Source organism: Theobroma umbraticum, unplaced genomic scaffold (genome assembly GCF_002168275.2).
Source record: "Theobroma umbraticum cultivar Fairchild unplaced genomic scaffold, ASM216827v3 scaffold_56.0, whole genome shotgun sequence".
Lineage (NCBI taxonomy): Eukaryota > Viridiplantae > Streptophyta > Magnoliopsida > Malvales > Malvaceae > Theobroma > Theobroma umbraticum.
Window position 1 is genome coordinate 6,053,060 of NW_018397256.1, and position 22,813 is coordinate 6,075,872.

At 32.7% G+C, this 22,813-nt stretch overlaps 2 protein-coding genes across 2 annotated transcripts; both read right to left on the bottom strand.

Annotated features, from left to right (window-relative positions):
• Positions 1–980: 980 nt before the first annotated feature.
• SDG4 (SET domain group 4) lies at positions 981–15,183 on the bottom strand. Its single transcript, XM_021420836.1, has 12 exons — positions 14,796–15,183; positions 11,590–11,736; positions 10,606–10,770; positions 8,763–8,789; positions 7,939–8,056; positions 6,672–6,765; positions 6,072–6,081; positions 5,614–5,700; positions 5,379–5,457; positions 4,197–4,368; positions 3,314–3,394; positions 981–1,835 (listed from the first exon to the last, which is right to left on the bottom strand). Exons 1-12 carry the CDS (start codon positions 15,129–15,131, stop codon positions 1,679–1,681), a joined length of 1,473 nt encoding a protein of 490 aa, XP_021276511.1. The 5' UTR covers positions 15,132–15,183; the 3' UTR covers positions 981–1,678.
• A 1,155-nt stretch (positions 15,184–16,338) lies between these two features.
• On the bottom strand, positions 16,339–20,408 carry LOC110411197 (AP2-like ethylene-responsive transcription factor At1g16060). The gene is made up of 8 exons (XM_021421250.1): positions 20,208–20,408; positions 20,033–20,115; positions 19,897–19,905; positions 19,718–19,806; positions 19,550–19,623; positions 19,390–19,440; positions 17,878–17,954; positions 16,339–17,114 (listed from the first exon to the last, which is right to left on the bottom strand). Exons 1-8 carry the CDS (start codon positions 20,363–20,365, stop codon positions 16,591–16,593), a joined length of 1,065 nt encoding a protein of 354 aa, XP_021276925.1. The 5' UTR covers positions 20,366–20,408; the 3' UTR covers positions 16,339–16,590.
• Positions 20,409–22,813: the final 2,405 nt, after the last annotated feature.

Genomic DNA, 22,813 nt, shown 5'->3' on the forward strand with positions numbered 1-22,813 from the left:
AAGTCGGCGAAGCTGCTTTCACCCCTAATGCTAGTATATTAAGATTAATTTATCTTTAATTAAATAATATCTCAATTGGCAATATTGGGGCCAATTAGTCACCATGAATCAGCCATTTTTGGAATCTAAAAGTATAAGCAAGTTAGAGATGGAGTATCAATATTATCAAACATGGTAGTTGTATATCATTCAAGGAATTACACAACTAATATTATGAATCATTATTTTTTTGTATACGTGTAATCATCTTCCTCTTTTTTACGGTAATATGAAATTTATATCAAAAATAAAACAACACAACATAAATGTATTTTGCCTTTGAACCTAAAAATAGCTAAATCAAATAAAAATAAGTTTTTAATAAAATTAACACCATTAATCACATGCTTACCAGAGTATCTCATGTAAAGGGGAAACTTTTAATCTTTTCATAGTACGTCTTTAAGTTCAATTAGATCTCGTGATGAGATTAAAAACAATAACGGTGAGATTGATAACTCGGTCATTAGATTGAGAATTACAGTGATGAGATTAAAACTAACAGTGACATAAAATGTGTTCCATGAAAAATAACAGTGAGGGTGAGGCGACATGTGATGAGAAGAGAGGAGAAGGTGACCATTAAAGGCACTAGTTTATGATTAACATATTTTGTATAAAGTGAATAAATTATTTTTTATATAATAATAGTTTTTGTTATATAATAATAATACTTAAATTTTACACACGTCAAGATTAATAAAGTACTACTACATTCATGTATATTTTGTATCTTATTTGATATTTTAAATAAAAAAATATTAACACATAATATTTGATATTAACATAATTTTTGATATAACAATTAGTCAAAAAATGACAGTGATAAAATAATAATTATTTAAGATGCCATTTACATTATTATATATTTATTAACTTATTAAAAAATTAGTAAAACCTCGTGCAGATATTTGTGTAAAAATTTCATATTAGGAGGGTATTTTCGTGACATACAATTCTATCAAAGGCCAAAAAAGCAAGGGAAGGTTAAGAGTACAATGGTCCGGGTTGAATGCAATAAGGCCATTGGAACCTCGAAGTCCAGGTGTGCTAAAGGTTGCGATGCAATGGGCATGGTCCAATCAAGCTGCTCAATGCCCAACAGATGGTCACACCACTGTATTTTACCACCGCAATGGAGGTGCCGAACAGGGCCTCAATCAAGCTATGACACAGAGTCCTGCAATCAGGGAAAAAGAATGAAGTGATTGTTGAGGCATAACCTTTGCTACCTTACATTACATGGGCACAACTCAGGGAATGAGCAAGGAACCTTCAACCTTGGGTCAATCAATCTCTATAAACATGAAAACCACAATTAAGACAGTTGAATGCCTCTGACAAGTCATTTTCATTTTTCTCAGCCAATGTGACCAAGATCCAACTCTGCATTCAGATGAGCAACCCAACATGGGGAGCTAAGCTTTCCTTACAGTAGTATTACATCAAAGCCAATTGAAAGGGGATTTTGGAAATGTTTTAAGTGAGAAAAATACTTTTTTTTTTCAACAATGTTGAAACTTGACTCATCTTGGTTCTTTCATTTTCTTTCTTCTTTTCAATTTTTTTTTCACCCATTCTGGCCTGGTAAGACTAATTTACAACAAACCAGCCAATCTAAACATGCAACTGATACAAATTATACAGTTATGATGGCTAAGCAAGCAGTTGAAGATCTCCTGCGTTTTGAGCCCCAAGAAAGATCCAACTTAACAATCTTTCTTTTGGTCCCAAGATAACCTTGACAATTTGAAGCACCACAATAGCACTTCACTTCGGGTCCAAATTGCACAAACCTACACAAGCAAAAGCCAAACAAAAAGAAGTATTCAGTATTTTGGTGTTTTTTTTTATATAAAATGGGTAAACTTTAGCATCTGTCGCTATGCTTGAGGGATCCACTCCAGATTCCACAATGAGATGAGAAGTTGTGTTCACAAACTATATAACCCCATAAAGTCACTTCTATCATGCAACGATCCTCTTATTAAAAAGAAACATGTTACAAGCTCTTCTATATCTATGGACCAATAGGTAACTTACATGAAGTCATGAAGTCCATGACTACAGTTTGATAAAGAGATGATGCAGCTTTTATTACCAGAGAACAATCACCAACGGCAGCACAGACTTCGAATTTAATCTTACATAATGCAACAGAGGCAAACTTTCTTTAAGGACAAGATAACATGGCATATTAATCAGTAAACCTTGATACAACGACAATAAACTCGGCATTTTCCCACCAACTGAGATCAGCAAACCAATGATGTTGCCATTTATATCTATAAGTTTGATATTAGAGTGACATTTAATAATAAAGATCTCATCATATGAAGAACTCAAAAATCAGCAAATCATTAATTACACATTAGATACATCTTATTGTTTTCTGTTCTCTTCTGTAAGTACTTTAGCTTTGGGGCAATTTGTAAGCACCACAAAGCTATGATTCAGATTCTATTCTTTCATGAGAATGGTAAAAAGAAAGACCTCTATTTCCTAAATTTCTGATGTGATGATTGCATAGTCTGTGCCATTGACCTACTGAAAAAGGAGTACATGAAGCCAGGAGATCTGTATCTCATTTAGAAAGCACTAAACATACAATTGTGCATCAACATATACATAGTTCACATCATGTCTAGATAAGCTTTTCAGAATCCGAACCCACTGCAAGATAGGAATATACTAATCTATCAATTTTCTCAGGAACAAATTCACAAGGCAAAAGGTAAAAACAATATGATAGTCAAGGTTCATTTACCAAAGTACGCCACCTATTGCAGTTTAACGTTTCTTTCCAGAAAAGGAAAAATCATAAGAATAATAAGAAAATTTCAATGGCCATAATGCCAAACTAGATTTTGGAGAGAATAGGTGAAAATAATCAACGTGAGAAAAAATAAAATGGAAGAAAAAAATAGTTAACTATAGGAATGAGTGCTTTTCTTCCACTTGCAAGTGTGAAACTTATTAGAAATAAATTAAATAAAAAATATTATCTAAATCCTCATTTATAGAATTATTAAATGACATTTATATCCTTCATTTTATATAATTTAATTTATTTTTTTGGTAAAATGCACCAACTAAGTTAATGTCAGTTGACTCATGACACCAAATGCAATCGAGGGCATTAGTAATAGTTAGTGTAGATGTCCACAATCAAGTCTATATTCATGCATCGTTATAGTTGTAAATTGCAATATACTGAAAACACAAAAATGGCATCAAGTTAGGCTGTGCAATCAGTTTTCAGACCCATGCATACCTGTAGTCATATGTCAGCGGCTCACCAACTTCAATTGATCGAGCAGCGAACACACCCACTCGTGTTTCCCCTTCAACTTGCCTGACAAAATAGCAGTTTCAAATGGTTAAAACCAAATATTACCAAAGAAGGTTCTACTACATTGGCTTTAGCATAAAAAGAATCCTGCCAAATACACATGAACCTGAATGTTTTGGTGAGAAAATAAGAATCCAAGTGGCACTAAAATTCTACTCTAGAGGTATGAGAAGTAAATAGGATTTTGAAGCCAGCTAGCCAATGGCCCCAAAAAATCTAAGCTAACTAGTGTAGTCCACTAAGCTGTTTGTAATTTCTTATCAACAAATGCTGGCAAATATCTGCCCAAGAAATTGTAGAACCCAAATATGGAAAAACATATAAAGAAAGAAATGTGAAAAAATTCAGTTGACAGCATTTGGCCTCTGAAGCTTTCCAATATTTTTTTAAAAGAAAAAAGAAAGTAAAGAAGAAGAAAAAATAAACTGTTGTTGCTAATTCCAAACATATTCCTAAAATATCTAACTAATGTACACTAATGATACAGCAAAATCACAACGGTATTCTTCTAATTAGCCAACATTCAAATAAAGGAAAGAAAGATTCGCTTCAGTTCTCATCTATTCTCTTTCTGTATTTCTCTCATTGCTTAGACAGATGCATAGCTATTTGAACAAAAATCTTTTGCTAGGCATTTATACAATCTAAAGCCACAGACAAGGATAATAGCTGGGTGCATGCAAGTGGAGTTTCCTAGAAAATGAGCATACAGTATTTGCAATAATGCCCTCCAATCTTAAAGCAACCATAAGTTTTTACAGCATTTAACAGCCACAACATAAAAAAGCAATATCATTATACAAACCACTTCTCCAAAACACAGTTCGGATCACAGCCGTGATTTAAAAAACGAGATGTGTTCCCTTTAAAAGTTGCATCTATTGTGAAGTCTTTCCGAATTTCACACATGTAAAAGTTCTTCACCCCCTTGTACTTCATGTCCCAAAGCCTCTTTTCGCACTGAGCATCATCAATTACTGTAAACAAAGATAGTTATAATTAGTATTCAGCTCTCAAATAAAGAAAAGGAAAGATGAAACAGTAAGGAAGGCCATCCACAAAATCAGATGATAAAAAGTGTGCTTATATTCATTGTACATATGAAATTCCACAGTACAATCAGGCAAGTGAAGAAACAAAGGTTCACTGTTTCTTGGTAGAACTTGTAGTATTTCATCTGTAAAGAGACAATGACAAAATATTTGTCATGTCTAATTGTCACACTGATTGCATCTATGCCTATATCTGAACCCAAATGGTTAAATTTAAAAGTACACCAATGTTGCTCCTAAAAATAAAACTATCAAATGTTTCATGGTCTACGTCATCCAAAATTTTAGATAGCTTAACAGTCAACATGCATATAAGCATGTTTATGCATGATTTGTGATTAAGTCTAAGTGAAATTGTATTGAGAAGATTGTTAACTAACTTCATAACTATAATTTATTTGCAACACACACAAACAAAAAGAAACCCCCCACCCCACCACCACCCTCTCCCCAGAAAAAAAAAATTAATTTATGACATGTCCACAGGACCACAGCTATGTGGTGTTGATGGAATAAAAAAAATTAACAAAACCTTAAGCATGGATTTTTAAGCAATAACTATGAGAACAAGAGTTACACCATGCAGGACATGGTTACCTTGGAAAGATTTATAAAACTATGATTTTTTTGGTCTATAAAAGTACAAGACATTATCCGATTCAATAAATAATTCATGTCTTCCGTTGATCTTATACTTATGCTACTAAAATATACATAAACTAGAGAACGTTGCTGCACTTTAGGCAAAGAATACACCTCTTCGATGACAATGATAACCAATAATAAAAATTTCTATAAAAGGGAACTGTTCAGGGATGTTTAAATGCAAAATTTTTCCATAACAACTGTAACTTGACACTTCACAAAAAAGGTAAAAGACAAAACTATGTTTAAATATACTGAAAAATAAGTTAAGTGAGAAGAAGTGAAACTACCTTCCCCAATATACTCAATTACAAAATCTCCTTTATTAATAGGTTCAGCGGCCTCTACACCCCAACCACAAAGTTCAGTCTGAAAGGAAAATAAACATTTATTCAGAAGAGAATTTTATAGGAAATAATTGCACTCATAATTTCTCAAGAATAATCCTAAAACCAACAATAAATATCATCTGCTGATAGAGATACCAATTCAAAATAAAGATAATTGATGACAACTCATTGTCACCTTGACAATTCTGATCCTTTTCTCCTTGCGAAATGGCCTGTTGTTGCAGGTTTCAGGGCAGTGGCAAGCCTTTGAACAGATTGAACTCTACCATACAGTACAAGCATGTTATAATTTATCATCAACTCGTCACATTAAAGGCAAATCTAAATAGTGAAACACTATAGTTATAAATAACATTAACATAACTGCTTTGCATAATCATGCCAACTGGTGCATTCAAATGAAATATCAAGTCTTTCCACCAGATGAAGAATGCAAAAGAACAGAATTATTTACCATCAAATTTAGCTATTGAGATTCATGGGCAGTAGAGATCAACATTTTGGGATAGATATTACCTTTCTTTTTCTCCCTCCAAAGAAATTGAGATAACTGAAGCTTTTCCATTTGGAATCGACTTAGGTTTAATTCATATTACTTTGGTTGGATTATTTGCAGCCGCATATTCAAAATACACATGGTAATCTGTTGGACCTTTCATTTCCTAACATCTCTTTTTTTTCACCCACCTTTAATTTAATCCAAGGAGGTCAAATTCAAATAGTATTTCAGTTTTTTCAGTGGTGTAATTTTTTACCTAACAAGAGCAAAATCAGGCTCTACAGGATTGGAACCAACAATGTTAGCTCCCATGAAGTAACAAACTGATTGAGAGAGAAGAAAAATCATTTTCTAATATCAAGTTAGAAAACAATAATGTGAAACCCATGTACATTGAACAGAATGCAAAGGAACGAGTGAAAAGGAGACTCAACGTGCAACATGAAATGCAACTTCATTTTTAGAAGTTCACCAACCCATCTGCACAATTCTTCTCCAGGGGAAAACAAATTTTAAAAAAATCGATGATGCTCTACAGGAAAATTTTTCGCAGTCATAAAACACTCAGGAAGAAATTACCGATCAATTAGAAAGAACATTGCATGACATGATATTTTAGAAAAGGTGCATGTGGAGGGGGGAGGAAGAGAGATTGATTGAATACACTAGGATTAGATGATCATTGATTATACTAGTGTTAAGCATTATAAACTTGAAAGACAGATTATAAATACCTGCATACACAATCCTCAGAGCAAGTGGAACTACAACTTGTGCATCCAATATCATCATCGGCATCATCACGCTTTTTCTTCACTAGGTAGACATCTAACTTCATTTAAGGCAGCTCAAACAGAAAGAATGATGAAACAAAATTTGAATTTGCCAGATTAGAAATTGGCATTCAACATGTTAAATGACAAATCATAATTGAGCCTTATAATTCAGCATATCGCAACACCTAATGCTTAGACATCTTATCATATGTATCCTCGGTTGAACAGCAAGAATCTGTTCAATATCAAGCAGTATAGTCATCATCAGCAACTCCCATTAGCACGTTAAAAACAATATTTTCCTATTCTCATTTTCTTTCAAAACCACCCCAATTATTTTAAATGCAAACATATTTGAAAAAATATATATGTTGGATACTTTGTGCATTCATTCCATTTATGTAGCTTGTTTATTCTAAAAATTTGATAAAAATTAAATAGAAATTCAGCAAAGTTGAGGAAATAAACTACAAGACGTAGATTTAGGTTTAAAACAATTCTGATATCTATTTAACAAAATAATTGCATTGTATAAAATAGATTATGAATAACTCCATTTTCTTCTCCACCAGCTATAACACATAGCCAGAGCAAGCAAAACTATATTAGAAAAAATCGTAACTACCCTCGTTGATATATTGACCACAGCAACAATCATTAATTTTTCTAATGTAAGACTGTTATATGATAGATTTCTTTCTCTACTAATTATACTTTTATGGTTGTAATGATAATTAGGAATCTATCATCGACACTTAAATAAACAAAGGAATGGCACATTTCAACAACTAAATATTGTAGACATTAACTTTCAAGCAATCACAATTCACAACACAACTTGCCATATCTTAAAGTCTTTAAGTTATTTTAATTCTTTTCATATGATGGTTTCAACTTAATATGTATGATATTAATTTCACTAAGCATCCAATATGAAGGTAAATATATGTATAACGCATTAAATTTACACACAATATCAAATTCCAAAATATTATGAAGAAAATTCTGAAAAAAAATCCATTTATAAACTGGTAAAGATAAATGCATTATAAATTACGGAGAGAACTCAAATTTGACAAGGAAAAGAAAATCCCTTTGAAAATTAATATTTGTTAGTTATATTTAGTATGTAATAGAAAAAGAAAATCAACTATACAAGCATGTGTGATCATTCAACTCATAAACATGAATTTGATTCAATAAAGTAATGAAATGCTTAGGATACTGCGCTTGATGTGGACATATGGAGGTGGCTCCAATTTATTCTCCATTAAATCTTTCCATGTCAAGTCAAGCTTGAACTCCTCATCCTTGTAAGGTAAAGGCAATTGACAGAAAATTTCCTAAAATATGAACCATGGAAATAGTTAGCCAATTAAATCTGGAGATCGCTAAGCATATTTGACAGATATCATTAACTGCAACCAAACGTTTTTCAAGAAAAAGGGCAGATGAGTCAGCAATTGTCATGGTATAGATTATTATTTTACCCTTGAAGATTCTGCTGATCTTGACAATCTTGAAGAGTTTCTCATTGAAAACCAACTTTACTAGGTATTATCGAACAACAACAACTATAACAAAGTCCTCAAATAACTTCTAAGGAAATTAATGAGTTCCGATAGTCTTTTTTACACCTTGTTTGGGATAAGAATTCCAATTCTCAAGAAGCAAACCAAAAATTTCCATTTTCTTCCAAGGGCTGTCCAAAGTACATCAAGGTATCAGGTCGATCTAAATCTCAAACTGGGCAATATACAGGCAAAAGCTAATTGTTGCAAGGTCAAACTCAATCTTTTCCCCATTTTTTCTAATGGCATGAAGTGTGAATATAACATGCACTTTATTATGACATATTTGGAAGCTTCAATTTATAACACATAATATAAAAAGTTTCTATCCTAGACTTGAAAGAGTTATCAGATAATACTACCTTGTTTCCAATAAATATGTATTAACAATTTGTACAATTTTAAATATCCACAGAGTGGAAGTTTATATATAAGTTAAAAAATTTCACTACAAAACTGTGCAAAAAAAAAATCTGACCTCTATTTCAGTTGCTGGAACTGCATGCTGCTCATTCAATAAATATATCAGTCCTGTCAGCCAGCCTAATCAATAGAAAATAAGAATGGAGAGATAAACCTCAAGATAAAAGACAATGATACAGTTAAACTGAACTAGTAAGTTTCACATGTTTAACTCTTATTCATCAACACTTGAAATAATATGTTTGTAAGTACCATGATCAGGGTGATCAAAATAACTATATCATAGACCAATCTATTTCATTGTTCACAATAACTAACTGGACTAGAATTTTAAAGCTTTTATAGGGCATGCACTATATCGGACATAAGCAGACACAAACGCATATATACCAACACTGAAAAAAGGAATGTGACAATACCATTAACCAATAAGAAATTTGATTTCCAGCAGTAGAAATGCTAGAAAATTAGACACCATGATGTTCACTTGCGTACAGGAACAATGGACACTTGTAACTGTTCATATTGACAAATTTATTCACTAACATTCTATTTTTTATCTTGTCATAAATCCATAAGCAGAATTTTCAACCATATTTTTAAATAGAAACTTCAAGCAAGGTGGACATCTGAAACAGCATTGTTGTTATGTGAATTCCTACAAGAGTTTCCTTTAGTGTAAAAGAGGCAGCACTTTCAAGAAAATATATTCTAAAGTATATTAGATAACCTATTACCTTTTTCCTAGGATAACATTTCTAGAGAAGGAAGACAATAGTCTGCTCTTTACTTCTTTTTTAATTTTCTCTTCTAACACAAGATATACGGCATAGAATTTATGTCCTGCAATCAACTAATGAAGATCATTAAACAAAAGGCTCTTGACTTCCAGAATCTCAGGAAGCTCAAAGTCCAGTCAAAATGAGAGATTTCTACATCTCAAATTTGAGGAATGGAATAGATGTAAGATCTTGCAGCAACTTTTAGCCTACTGAACATGAATAAGGTCATGGATCAGATTTGAATCACATTTATAACGGTGAGGTGAAGTGAGCAAACTTAAACTCAATCCTTCAGGCCATGCAACAAAAAAAGTCTCAAACTCAGGTATAAGTCAAAGAATTTGCAACCCCTAGAGTTCGATAAACTACATAACAATTGAAAATCTTGCATCAAATTAATAATATAAATTTGGATCTCGCATCAACTACACCAATCTTACATCCATAACCTTTTTCCTTGAGTAAGATTTCTTTTCTAAGTCTCAAACTCTGGTAGGAGTCAAAGAATATAGACATTCTAAAAAAATTAATAAAATTTCAAGCTACCTATGTGTCTAAGAGAGCAAGAAGGGATGTATTTAAAATCGTTTTCACCATCTAAGTATATCAAATTCACTATTTGAGAGATAATAACAAATGCATAGATTTGAGTGTAATCATGAGTCACATTTCATCAGTTTTATCACACAATTTATGCTAATTTGAAATCCAAATCCCTTGTTCAGATTCAAATTCCAAAATACAACCTTAAGTTTCCAAAATAATAATAAACCAAATCTTTTCTTATTTGAAAATTTTCACCAATATGGCAAACTAGACTCCGAGTCAATTACAAAAAATTTAACTGAAGGCATAAATTTTGAAGTGATTTTCTGGAATTGGAATAGGTTTATGTATTTAGCAAAATTATCTAGAACATGACCCCAAGAGAAGAAAACAAAGAAAGAAAATGCAGTTAAAGAAAAATTTTATTTGACACACAACCAATACCTTGCAAACCACATCTGCTAAAGACTTTACCAAAGGTACTTGAAGGCAGCCTTGTCAAAGGGAATAACAACATAAGACTAAAAGCCAGAAATAGGACATATCTGATGAAGGAAAGAAGAAATTGACCTTCTTGTCCAGCCGCCAATTAGTTGGATGCCTCCAACAAATTGCTCTCCCTGGTTTGTCCTCCAAATGATTCACTGCATCTGGCCACGGGGCACACTTATTATGAGACGCCATTGTACAACATACACATCGCCATTGTGTTCTCTGTCTGCAAACGAAGCATACCTATTCATTGAAGATGCCAAGTAGATAAGCAAAAGTGCAAGAACTAATTATGAACATGTTTTAGAAAAGACATTCTCAATCCTCACAAAGCACAATCATCTAGAATAAAAATAATTCATAAATCATGAGAAAGTGGATCATAAAGTGCAATATCTGAGAAAAGAGCATTCAAACTTGAAACATTTTCAGATTTCTGGTCAAAAGTAACACAAGTTGCTTTCAGTTTCTGCAGAAGATATTCTTTATCTAGAGATATGGGCTATACACTCATTTATGATCACAGCATAAGATGGTTCTAACATCATAGTATCTTTAGAAAATTAGGGTTTAATCCCAAGAGCAAGAAACTTTTCATTCAAGAGAAAACATGTAACCTCTGAGTTGTAACTAAATTATGTTTCCTGTAAGGCATTCCCAACACCATGGGAACAATTAGGAACAGAGAGAAAACAGCCCAGACAGACTTTTATGAATCAACTAAAACAACATAACTAAAATACTAAAAACATAGTTGTAAAGAAAGTAAACACACAACCAAAAGCTTAAAAGTCAAAGGAAAAAACCCATAGTTGGACTTGCACTTCCTGTTCAAACAAGAAAACTATACATGCATGCATGCATACATACATACACACATAGACACATAAATACATACATACATTTATATAAATATAGAGTATGAATATCTGTCCCTCTCCCCTTTTCCCTTCTCTACTCTGTAAATGACCGGGTACATTTTGCTAGTTAGAAGCCAAGAAACAGAACAAGGATGTAAAAGTCTTTGAAAGTAAACAATAAATTAGCTGATGCAGGTATTACATGCTGTGGACACTGGAACTTTTTGGGATTAGACATCCTAAAACTTTCTTTGGCACATTTTTTGTGATAAACTCCTTGACAACCACGAACCGAGCATAATACCTCCTCCCCTGGATAGATGAGCTTATAGCAATGGAGACATTCAACCTGAGATGAATTTTCAGAATGAAAAGAAAGAAAAAAGAACTGAGCACTATAAACAAACAGTCAAATATCAACCAGCTTAGTACAATCAAAGGATATTATATTTACATTGAGAAACTCAATCTTCACCAAAATGTTAATACAGAGTATAGAAACAAAAAGGCAGTGAACTCTAGCTGTACATAACATATTCAAGTTTCAAAATGCTGAACATACAAAATGCTGAACCCTAAACCTATACATAAAAACACAATAAATTCAGCAAACCATTCACCAAATGAACATCCTAGGCAGGTATATAGTCTGCTAATACCACTGTTAGCTATGTGTCAGGCAATAAACTCAACTTCAGAAATATATGCAGTACATTTCTTCTATTTATCTGATAAGTAAGCTCTACTGAACAAGGAACAGAGAAGCTAGCTACAAACAAAAAATTGGAAGGACGAGAATGTTAGCACCCTCATGACAGAAAAATTATAGTGAGAAGGGAAGTAGTACTTAACCACAAAAACTCCAGGTACATTGCATAATGTCGAAGGCTTAAAAACTCATAAACTTCAAGGATTAAAATTCATAAATAATGAAAACTACTTGCAGCACTCAATCTGAGATCCAAATGGACTGAGGCACAAAATGTGGAGTAATGTTGCAGCAATCTTACCACCTTAAGTTGAACAGATACCCATTTTGCCTGGAAGAAAGGAAATTTCCCTTGACAGAAAACCCAAGAACCCAAACTAAACAAAAAACTGAGTAGCAAAAGAAGATGGCTACAACACCTACATTGCATAATTTAGTTTCTGCTAAGCTAGTTTGCCATCGATTGTACATCTCTAAAACATGTTTTTCCAAAGAAAGCAACCATGGACCATCAAGACCCTCTTCACCAGCAAGAAGCCACCAACAAATATTAAGGAGTTTGTAATGAAGCTTTAACAGTAAATTTTTTGCATGCTGAATCCCCATTCAGTTATCATCTGGAAACTACAAAAGAATTTCTAATCTCTCAAGAACTCTATAGACAAACTTATTTACACAATTTTAACCCTCTCCATCCACTGAAAGAAAAGGAATCCTGCAAAAGTATTGGCTGCTATCTAGAGAAGTTCCTAACACCAAGACAGTAAATAATAAAACACATAAAGCACCTTTGTTCTTCATGGAAATGGGGGCGAAACACATTGTTAAGTTAAGATGCTTAAAATACTGCAATATCTAATGAAAAGATTTCATATAGGAATTTGCAATTATAATATCATACACTACATTTTTTGTAATTGAAGATAAATGTTTTTGGTTAATTGTAAATGTACAAAATTTACCTCATTTGCAATCATGTGTTGCATGTAACATCAACAAAATTGCATTAAAAAATAAACATGCAAGGATTCATCCCCAAGACAAATGGAAAGATCCTTGGCTTAACTATTTCTCTTGAAATGTTGTAGAAGCTTGACTTGGTGACTCAAATATGAGGATAGTTAAGGGTCACAACCTTAACTTTTCAGGAGAATACATGAGTGCCTCCCATATGCCATAGTCCAAACATTACACTATTTCAACTTTCTTCCCCAACCTTCACAATAATAGTCAATTGCCCTAATATTTAGCATGATTATCTTTAATAAAAAATGAACTAGCACCTACTTTCTTACTGGTTTCATTAAGTGCATTTCCTAACATGTAGAAGATACATGGGTCTCATTTGGTGAAAGAAAAGATTTCTATACAGATCTCTCCGCATCTCACTTATCCATCCCAATGTCTTCTCTCATTTCAGTTCCTAGTTCCAACTCTAGCATCACTCTTTCTACTTTCAATCTCCCTTCCCTTCCTTAGTTCCTATACCTTACCACATCCACATTATTCTTAATCACTTGTTTGCCACACTGTCTCACCATATGCCTAAAGGACCTCTATTAGAACAATTTCTTGGCCAAGAGCAAGGATGCAATTGACACAAAATTAGCATCCAATGCTGCCAATCTCAGAAATTACAAGGTGCCTTCCCATTTCTTGATTCCAATGGAATGTAATTGTTGGGAAGGTGATTGTTGGGTATTAAATTGCAAGGAAATAACATTGCAACATTTGGTATATATAGAAGAGTGCTAATTAAATCCTGGAAAAGTCACATTGGATATTTGTTATCCAAGCACTTTACTAAGAATGTAGTGTTAATTTCTCCAAGCAAAAAAAGTGAAATCCAAGAAAAGCTCTTTAACTTTAATGTGTCATATACCTTTTTTCACAATTTCATCTTTTTCAATCTCCTTCAATCTTTATAGGCAATTGATTAAATTTCCTTCAATCATTCATGTTTCTTCTTCTTTTATACTGTTTTATGATTGTTTGTTAAAGATCAATTTATAAGGACTTGCTTTTAATTGTTTTTTATGCAATTCTGAGCATGAATGAAAATAAGTTTTTCATTTTTTAAATGTGGAAATAATATTTTCCTTGTCTATTTTAATTTGAACTTATAAAAATGTCTTTTCTAATTTAATTTCTATTTAGCATGGATCTATACTAATGATTCATGTTTAGTACTAAAGTTAATCCGTTATGGTTCTAATATTAAAAAGTAGTAAATTTGCATTTTAATTGACAAGACAAATTTTGAAAATTAACATTACTTTCCCGGTAAAATGCTTGAATAACCAAACATATCAATGTAGCTTTCTCAAGAATTTAATCAGCATTTCCCATGTATACCAAACATGGCAATGTTATTTTCCCAACAATTTAATACCAACAATCACCTTCGCCGCCATCACATTCCGTAAATGGGAAGACACCAGACGAAATGAGAAGGCACATTCCCAGGAAAAGCTCAATTTCTTAAACTTGAATTGTGTCATATACCTTTCCACAACTCCACCTTTTACAAATTTTAACATTTACTACTTACCCTTTTTCCACCATTTTCAATAAACCAAACAATAATTCAACAAATAATGAATCCACAGTTTAAACTTAAATACCCATTAATTTCACGCACACTTTCCACAACCAAACAGCAAAACAATTCACAAACAAGAAGAAGAAGAAAGAAGTACCGATTTCTTAGCCCCAACGAGAAATGGAAGAACACACCGGGACTCAGGAATACCAGATTCCATCTTACTCTGAACCCAATCCCTCAAATAATCCCCCAAAACCTTACCATTGGACCCCTTCTTCACTCGCTTCAAACCCCTAATTCCATTCCCATTGCTGTCAGCGCCTTTGCGGACCAATCCCTGGGCCCAACCGCAGTTTAAGGCTAGGGTTTTGACAGCGCCAGGGTCAAAAGCATCGGCGGTATCGGCAGAGTCAATGGGGAGAAGTTTCAAGTGAGGGCAACGAGAGAGAGATAGAGAAGAAGAGTTAGAAAGATTTCCAAGGTCTGGCATTTCAGAAAAAAAAAGATTTTTCTTTAAAAAAAAGGTTTAAAGGTTCAAACAATTGGAAGAAAACGAAAACCCTAGATTTTTATGAGGGAGGAGGGGGAGAAGGAGAGGGGGAAGGGGGGAATTACTCTTTGGGCGGGAAAACTGAAAATTTGAGAATGGGTGGGAAAATTTAATGGGAAAGAAAATTGTTGGAAGTGTGAAGGGACAGTTGTGAATTTACAAGACTGCCATACGGTAGGTACTGAGCCGTTCCGTTTTGGGGGTTTGGGTGGGGTGGCCTTGGCGCTTTAAATGAGTGAAAATGAGAACTGTGGGGACTGAAAAATTCGAAAACTTTTGGGGTAGCCGTTGGTGGATCAAAATGGAGACGTGGATTCTCTAACTTCTATTTGGACCTATCCCTCGTACAAGAATTCATGGGCCGACCCAAGAGGCTCTGCCGGGGCCTCACCCAATCTACACTTTGGGAAGTAAATGTTGGGCCATTGATAGCAATATTTTAATCATAATAATATACACTTTGGGAAGGTTGTATCTGCTGTACATGGCTCCCGATTAAAACTTCATAACTTTATTTATTATACCTAGCTCCCAAGTTTCTTTGTAACCTTTTAACATACTTAATTATCTTCAAAATTATTATTTTATACACTTACTTTACAAATAAGTTTATATGATTATTACATATCCATTTAAATAATTATGTCAATTCAGTAATTACATGTCAACAAAATAATTACCATTAATTTTCGTATTTATAATGTAATGAATATATATATATATATGTGACACCTAAGTAAACCTTCCTACCTACTTACCTATATATATATATATATATATATATATTCAACTCTATAACTGCTTATCATACGTGTGGCTTAATATACTTGCGGGAACTTATTGATTTGACGGATGATTGTGACCTTAGATTAAACTTTACAATACTTAATGCACTAAACATTTCTCTTTACAAGATGATGTGCTTATCAAATAGCAGGCAAATAAACAATGGAAGGGATCAGATATTTAGCTGCTGATGATCGAGTATTGATTTCTTATTCATACAAAAAAAAATTTATCATAAATACAAATGCTTATTTTCTTCTCTAATCTACAAGAAATGAACCGAATATATTGATCGGCTGCCATCTTTTGTCACTTCATGATACCCTGCAATGAAGAAGCTACGTATTTTCTTCTCATCTAACTGCATATTCTTTTCCTTCTTAGCCTTTTCTCCCTTTATGTAATGTTTAATTTCTAGGCTAAGTCAAATCTAAACTCCTACCACTCTTTCCACTTCAGCCAAATCTGATCCTAGATAGGGCTCTTGTATTCACAAAGCACCTACACATCTTTATTGGTATATATATAAGTGATAAATAAGAAAAGTTAGGGACAAGTCATCCTCGATGCATATATATATATATATATATATAATCACTAAATTTAGCTTCCTCTAGGCATCAAAGTCGCATTGAAACATTGGCGGCATGAAGGAGTTAAGCTCACCAAAAATAATATCATCAGCATCTCCATAACTGCTCGAATCTTGACAGCCGAAGTAGGTTTGTATGTCTTCAGGGAAGCTGCATTGCACTGGTTCAGATACCACTGGTGTCAATTGGCAGTGATCAGCAGTCGAAGTCATCTCCATCATCTCCTTGAATTTTGAAGATTGAAGAAGAAGCCCCAGGGCTGAAGTGGCATTCGTAGGCCGTGGCTGAGTCGGCAAAGATTGATCACTAGGGTTGGAGGCTTGCAACTGGTTGTTGTTGAAGAAGTTTAGGTTAAGTTCTTGAGTAGAGCTTGTTGTTACTGTTGAAGTAGATTCTATCTTAGGGCTAGGGTTACTTTCGGTGTTGGTCTGATTAGGCTTAAGCCATTTGATGTAACGGCTTAAATCAAAGTTTGTCACTGCATTTAATCCCCGGTACTCTATCGCAGCCATATCGTATGCTGTGGCAGCTTCTTCCTGTGTAGCTGAAAAAAGTCACTGAACAGATCAGGGGAAGATTTTGTTGTGAGAATAGCCTGAAAGTGATTCCTTTCAGAATAAAATTTGGTGGGGAGAGGTTGAAATTCCCTTCACTTGTATTTAGATATGAAACATATGTTAAGGTCAGTGGAACAGATCCTACTAAGTTAGCTGATGCAATCCTTCTCAATAAGTGTATGCTAATTATCTGGTTGATTTTGGGGTTGCCCCAACTTCCAAAGAAATTATAAGAAAAAGTAACAAACATGTAACTGTAAGATATGCTTGCCCTCTTTCCATTGTGAGTTTATATATGATTAAGACTCCATAAGATTCTAGTGTTTGTTTGACAACCTCGAAGATTAATTCTGATCAACTCACTTGTACTTTTCAATCTAGATTTTGGAATATTTTAATCAATTAATGAATCTAAAAAGTGAGCTAGCCTTTACTACTGGGTAGCAATAATGAGTCAGGACATTAAATATGTCTACAGGTGAATGTCCATTTAATAAACGTCACAAACTCTGAAAGTAATGGCTAACAAGAACACGAAAAACAACTCTTATTTAATCCCTATGGCACAGAAATAGTACCCCTATATTTTGTAGTCACAGACAAGTCTAAGCTTTCGTAGCTTCTTTCTCTTTGGTTTTCTTCTGGGGGTTTTCCTTCTCACATACACATTTGGCGATTCTAGCTTGTTTTGGATTTGGAAACAGTAAAAGGAAAAGACAAAGAAGAAAAAAAAAAGGGAGTGGCAAATACCATATGTACCAAGATAGAGGTACTTGTTGCCAAAGACTCTGCCAATGCGAGCCTCCCATCTCCCATTGTGATGATGTCTGTCCGTCGACATTAAAAATTAAACAAGTAAATACTACAAAGTCTGTAACAAATGAATGTTGCATTTGAGATGTAGATCATCAGAAAGATAACTAAGATGCTGCAAAAGTTCATGTATGTATATGTACATATACATATTTGTATACATATTATTCACTAGCTACAGCAATTTTGTTGATGCAGGAGTATTTATAGCCCTATAGATCTGCCTAAATATAAAATTTTGAAAAAATTATGAAGAATAACCTTTTTTGATAAGGGCATTTTAAAAATAACCATTAAAATAAATTTAATTAGTTTTAATTATATTTAGCCATGACTTACAAAAATACTTTGGAAACTATTTTAAATAAATTAAACCATTTATCACAATTTCTTTTCATTTGTGCTTTCGATTTTTCTCTCTGAGCATCCCACTTTCTCCAATTTTATCGATTTCTTTCTTCAGGATTTTTTTACTATGCTCCCGATTTCTCTATCTCGCATTTTCAGATTTCTCTTTCTAGCACTTTGAAGACACCAAACGATGATTTTGATGTGTTTGAGTAGATGGCTATTTGAAGAATTTGATTTTTAGGTATTTTGGATAAAACTAAATAGTAGAAATGATGACAGATGTTTAAAATAGCTTTTAATTGGATCAATTCGGGATCTAGACACCAATAAATTCAAAATTTTAAAATTTATAAACTTAGGTTTTTAATGAATTTTTTTTTTCAATTTTTAATCAAAATAGGTGTTTTAGATAAGAAAAATTGTGTTTTGATTTATAAAAATATGTTAGAAACACTTTAATCAGTGTCAAATTATCAAAAAAATAAAAAAAAATAAAAAGAGTTGAGAGGATTTAAAATTTTGGTTTGTAAGTAACAACAACAGTTTAAGCATTAAAGTGTAATAAAATGTTTTTGAATATGGCGTGTAATAACAATATTTTTTCAACATGGCGTGTAATAATAGTATTTTTTTCAACATAACGTGTAACAATCTTTTTTAACCATGACGTGTAACATGTTTTTGTACATGATACGTAACAATAGTATTTTTTTTAACATGACGTATAACAGTCTAACTATAACGTGTAATATGTTTTTGTACATGACGTGTAACAACCTAATCATGGCGTGTCACACATTTTTATGTATGGCATGTAACAACCTAACCATGGCGTATAATATGTTTCTGTACATGATGTGTAACATTATGACGTGTAATTTCATTAAGGATAATTTTGTCTAATTTAATTAAAAATAATTAAAATTATAAAAAAGGTTATTTTTAAAAACATATTATCTTTTAAAAGTTATTTTTTAAAATGCCCTTAAAATTTTTGATAAATCCTTTGTTAAGAGCTTTGTACACACAAACAATTTGAAGCTTTCACTCACAAAGGACGGAAATGAAGAAGAAAGGACATAATCTATAAATAAGTACCTAGCAACACCTCTGTATTTAGAAACTCCCCGAGAGAAACCACTAGATTTCCTGCACATCCAAGATCAATTACATAATTAACTCAATGCATAAACGTATAGTTGCTTCTCACATGAATCCTTGTTATTGATAAATTCTCATCATCAGTCATCAATCTCACCTTCTCAATGATCCAATATACTCTTCCCTAGACTGATCCTCCATTTCTTTCAATTCCTTCTGGTATGTTGATAACTGCGTATTGTTAATGGTAAAATAGTAAGTTTCTTCCCCAGTCTTCTTAAAAACCACATGAAAATAGACACTGCTAATAAGAAAATAAGATTACCGGAAAGTTAAGGATGGTATCTTGACCCCAGTATTTGAGTGCTGCTAAATCATAAGCATGTGCAGCCGCTTCTTCATCATCATAAGCACCTGGAATATGTAAAATTTCCAATTGTGTGAGGTTGAAAAAAAAAAAAACAGCATTAAAAGTTTTCACTCACAAGGTAGTAGTGAACATACCAAGGTAGACTGCATTTGAGTATACAGCAGCAGCGGCACCATAAAGGAGCAGAAAAATAAATCAATAAACTCTGCTCCGTATATAATTCCATTGAGAAATATGAACAAGATCAATAAGGGGAAAAAGGTAATGAACCTTGGCGTCCTTTCTTGTTTTGTGATTCATTCCAGCAATTCTTGTCCCATAGATGAGCTTCATATCGACCTGTCCACCTATGCCTGGAACAGTCACATAAATTAACATGCATGTGAGGTAACCGAAATCAAGATAAACAAGTAGTAGCTAGCAAGTAATAACCAAAAAGACTTGCCTAGTGACCCCTCGATAAATCGAGCTACGCTGAGGAGGTGAGTCTCTTGGAACACTTCTCCTAGTTCTCTTCACCTTGGTAACACCATTACTTGTAGTATTACTAAAGTTATTATTTTGAGCATTGTTTTTCTGGTTCTGCAGTGATAGTTTCCCCATGAAACCTGATGATCAATTCCCAGCTACGTACGTCAAGGAAAGAAAGAAGATGAGTGAAAAGTGACTAAAAAACAACAAAGAATTCGGAACGATATGACTGAGTCCTCCAATGAAGAGGGTTATAAAGGGGTGATGAGAGGAGAGTTAAAAAAGAAATATGGGCTTGGAAGGTTGTGCGGTGGCAAAATTACAAATAGCCGGCTACAAAGAAAAAATTGTAATTTTGCCGCCTTAACCGGCTTGAGCCCTCTTTCTCTCTTGTCCGTACCTAACTTTGAGCTGTTTTAATCGCAATTAAGACTTTAAATTATGAATTTAGCCTCCCTGCCTACAGATTATAGGCTGAAGGATCACCCTTTACTTATTCCCTTGTTTCGTTTTCTACCTCGTAATCAATCTAATTTCTCTTTGCTGTATTCATACTGTCACCTTTATTCTTTTTTAAACGACTTGAGCTTTATGAAACGCGTAGAGCCTTTTTGTTTTGGTGCGGAGTACAAGACAACATTTCAATTCACTTTAGCTGTATTTGGAGTAATAAGATTAAAACATAAATGCATTTACGTGATTGATGAACCACATAATACTTGAAAAAGGCTTTGAATTATTCAAAAATTTCAAATAAACTCTTATTGTTCTATTCCATTCAATAAAACCCATTTCCATTTATTTCGAACTAAATAGATCTTTATAACTAACCGTTGATTAATTGTCATTAATTAATATGTCACTTTTCATTTTATATTTATGAAATGTTAACGTAAAAAATGAATATCTCACATTATCATGTCATATCATCATTTATTATAACATATCAGTATGTTACATCAATGTCGTATCATATAAAATAACAAATGACATTTTGTGACTAATAACAGCTCATTTGACTCAAAATAAAATATAATGGTTTAATTGATCACAATAACAAAATAAAGAATTTATTTAAATTTTCCTGAATAATCTAGATTTTTTTTTTAGATATTATGCCTTGATGAATTACTAGGCTTGCTAGAGAATTGTGCGAAAGACCGTTTTAGGTTATTACAATTTCAACATGTGTAGGTGTATATTAACTATAAGGTTGCCTTAATGTTTCTAGATAAAATTCCTCTGCAAAGGCAACACAAGAGGATTTTGGATCACATCTATAGTAAGTTTATTTTGCTAAATAGTTCTACCTATATGGTACCGTGTACTGCCTTGCAAGGTGAACATAACACCTATATATGTGCGCCATTAATTTTAACCATTCGTTGCCCCTATTACTTCAACACGAATAAGGGCAATTAATGTACTCTAAACCTATTAAACTACAAGCCTTAAGTTGTATATGCCCTCTCCCTAATTAAATTTTGTCATTAATACACACTTAAAAACACAAACCCGTTTTCTCTATGCTAATTCCTATCTATATTGTTCTCAATTTGCGCATAGACTCTTACTAAACTTGGAAGCCTAACCATTTACTCGCTTAGCTTTTCATAAATCTTTGTTTTGCTCCATCAATTTTAAAATTTTATATTTTGATCCTCAATGTTTATAAAAATTATTATTTTGGTCATTTAACCGTTAGAAATTAAAAGTTGTCTTATGTGACTTTTTCAGTTCAACTAACCTTAACCACGATGCATGTGTATCCATATTAGCTCATTCGTCACATGTAAATATGACAATTCATATTTTTGTGTTTTAACTGTGTTATGTAAATCTAAGGTATTAATAGATATATAAGTAAAGACGAATATGACATGATTAATTAATCGTGTCAAAATCTTAAACACGTGTATAAATACATTTAATTATTATGTAACACGATATGACACAGCTAACACGTTTATTAAATATGTTTGGCTAAATTTTATACGACACGATAAGATTAACATGATTAAAATTTAAATGATTTATAAAATGTTTACACAATTAACACAATTAAAGTGATTAAATTATGTGCAATTGATACATAATTCTATCAGTCAAATTTATAATAAAAATTTATAAATATCATAATATTTATCAAATATAATAAAATTTAACATCAATAAATCTTAAATCATCATAAAAATATCAATATTTGGGGACAATTTTTTTTTACCCTAAAAAATAAGGTGGTTTCGAAAATAACATTCTTTTTAATTTGAATTGTTTTTTGATAAAATTACCCTTAATGAAATCTCTTCACATATTAAGTGCACGTGTTGAAAAAAAATATTGTTACACACCATTTTTTAAGAGATGATTTTTTGTAGTCTTCAAACATTAAGTGTTTTTGAAAATAACTTTCTTTTTAATTTTAATTATTTTTAGCCAAGAGAAAATATTTTTGAATAAAATTGCTCTTAATGAAACCTCCTCATATTCAAGCACATGTGTTAAAAAAAATGTTTGTTTTTTAAAAAAGAACAAATCAACACCACCACTGCTCAAGAACAATGATACAAAGGTGCAAAA